Consider the following 2,500-nt stretch of genomic DNA (forward strand, 5'->3'; position numbering starts at 1 on the left):
CGGACATGAAACTCTTTTAAGAACGTTTCTGTACAATTGTTCTTCTTTCTTTCTTTTAGTTGAGATCGTGCGAAAAGGCGGTTAAAAAAAAAAACCCATGAAGGCTGAACGAAAACAACGTTGGCATGGCTTGGCAAAGGGCAATACCTATCATCAATAGGCAGGTGGTACTGGCAGGGTTGAAAGGGGTAGATGAAAAGCTAAAACAAATCTAGCAAGTTAGTATTAGCAATAGTCATTGATAAATGAAGAGGGGAAAATGTGTGTGTGTAATCCAAGACGTAGTGCTGACTGTGCCAGTAGTTGCTGATAGGAAGCAGCAGACACTGGTATGAAATGTTTATCATTAGTTAGAAATTATGATGGGTAGCATTTTTCGTATTAGGGAATAACGTGTCGATCGGCCAAATCCGAAAGTATTTCCAGATATATCATAACTATTAGCTGGTTATTTCAAGTGTTTGCGTGTATGTGTGTGTGTCTGTCTGTGTATGTCTACACACACACACACACGCACGCACGCACGCACCCACCCACCCAAACACACACACACACACACACACACACACACACACGCACGCACACACACACACACACACACACACACACACACACACACACACACACACACACACACACACACACACACACACACACACACACACACACACACACACACACACACACACACACACACACACACACACACACACACACACACACACACACACACACACACACACACACACACACACACACACAAATGTAACTGTCGCGATGGTCCAATGGATAGAGCACTGGACTTCAACCATCCTGGTCGCAAGTTCAATCCCCCGCCACGGCAGCTGTGAAAAAAGCTTGCGCTCCGACTATTGGTTTGAGCCTGATCTCACGGCGAGAAAACGACATTATGCCTTCAGTAATTAAACGCAGGTCTTGTAGGGGAAGTCACCGCCGTGGCAAAAGTGCCCGCGCGCCGAACCGTGGTTGATTAGGTTGATCAGGTAAGGGTGATACTGCCAAATGACCTCTCATTGATAAACTGGGAGAAGCCTAGATCCTTCAGTGGAATAAATGGCTGTTGAACAAACACACACACACACACACACACACACACACACACACACACACACACACATATATATATACACATATATATATATATGTATATATGTATGGATGTATGTATTACCAGTCTGATACGAGAGCGCCAACTTCAGTTCTATGGGCATGTGGCTCGTTTTCCTGAAGAAGATCCGCCTTATAGGGTCATCTCCGAGAGGGTTGACCCAGGCTGGAGAAGACCAAGGGGAAGGCCACGGAACTCATGGCTGAAGCAAGTCGATCAGATCTGCTAAGATGTGCTGGGGGTGGGAAGGAATACTGCATGGAGGCTTGCTCGAAGGGACCCCAGGAGGTGGAGGCAAAGGTTGGGCGCGACGAAGCGCAGCCGTGCGTATGCCCCCTTATGATGATGATGTTACTGCATTTATAGCTATTGCTTGTATTTTGTCAACGAATGTTATTCTAATTATCGCCATTACAGTAATCACTCAATATTTTCATATTATTACTAATGAATACCATCATTATTATAATTATCAACATATTCATTGCCATCGGTATGATTACCGTTTGCAGTAACTCACCATCACTGCAATTACACATTAACATTGTCATTATCGAGGATAGTATCGTATAACTGCAGCACTTATCCTTATCATTACTGCTTTTATTATTGTTTTTATCATTAACATTATTACCATCTACATTAATATTAGTATCATTATCATAATACTATTATCAATATCCCTATAATAACAATAATAATAAATATGATAATAATAATAATGATAATAATAATAATAAATAATAATAATAATGATAATAATAATAACAACAGCAAAACAACAACAATGATAATTATAATAATCATAATAATAATAATAACAACAACAATAATAATAATGATATTTAATATTATTATTCTTACTGACATCATCATCATTAATATCACCATATTTATCATTACCATTGCTATCATTATTACTGATAGTAATATTACTATTATCACAACCATCACTGCTACTATTTTAACTGCTGATATAATTCTTATATTGAGGAAGTCATCATCACATCAGGTGAGATGAGATCATGATAATATTGTCACCGTTGTCATACACTTGAAATTCGCATGAAAATGCCCTCTGACATTCGGAGAATTGTAAGAATGTCAATGAAAGTGTGTCAAGAGCGTTTCTTCAGGTACCTGAATTCTGGCAGTATCTGGCATCGCGTAACCCACGGTTCCTCCCTTGGCGTGGTAGTCTTTCCCCTCAGTTACGCTGTGAACATTAGAGTGATACTATATCTCTATCTCGCTCGTGCTTTTCTTCAATTGTTTCACTGGAGCTTTGTCTTTTGAATGCACTGATACTCATTTTTGAATTCCTTATATTAAGGACATGTCTGTGGTTGAGTATGCCTCTGGTTCAGTGTG

At 39.8% G+C, this 2,500-nt stretch overlaps 1 protein-coding gene across 1 annotated transcript in view; it reads left to right on the forward strand.

Moving 5' to 3' along the window:
* Positions 1-2,353: 2,353 nt before the first annotated feature.
* LOC125041469 (TLC domain-containing protein 2-like) overlaps positions 2,354-2,500 on the forward strand; it is a 38,527-nt gene continuing 38,380 nt past the window's right edge. Inside the window, exon 1 of the mRNA XM_047636456.1 lies at positions 2,354-2,500. This exon is cut by the window's right edge and continues 159 nt beyond it. Within this exon, the coding sequence (XP_047492412.1) occupies positions 2,466-2,500 (35 nt within the window). The 5' untranslated portion in view covers positions 2,354-2,465.

The sequence above is a fragment of the Penaeus chinensis genome, chromosome 30 (assembly GCF_019202785.1).
Source record: "Penaeus chinensis breed Huanghai No. 1 chromosome 30, ASM1920278v2, whole genome shotgun sequence".
In the NCBI taxonomy this organism is placed as follows: Eukaryota; Metazoa; Arthropoda; class Malacostraca; order Decapoda; family Penaeidae; genus Penaeus; species Penaeus chinensis.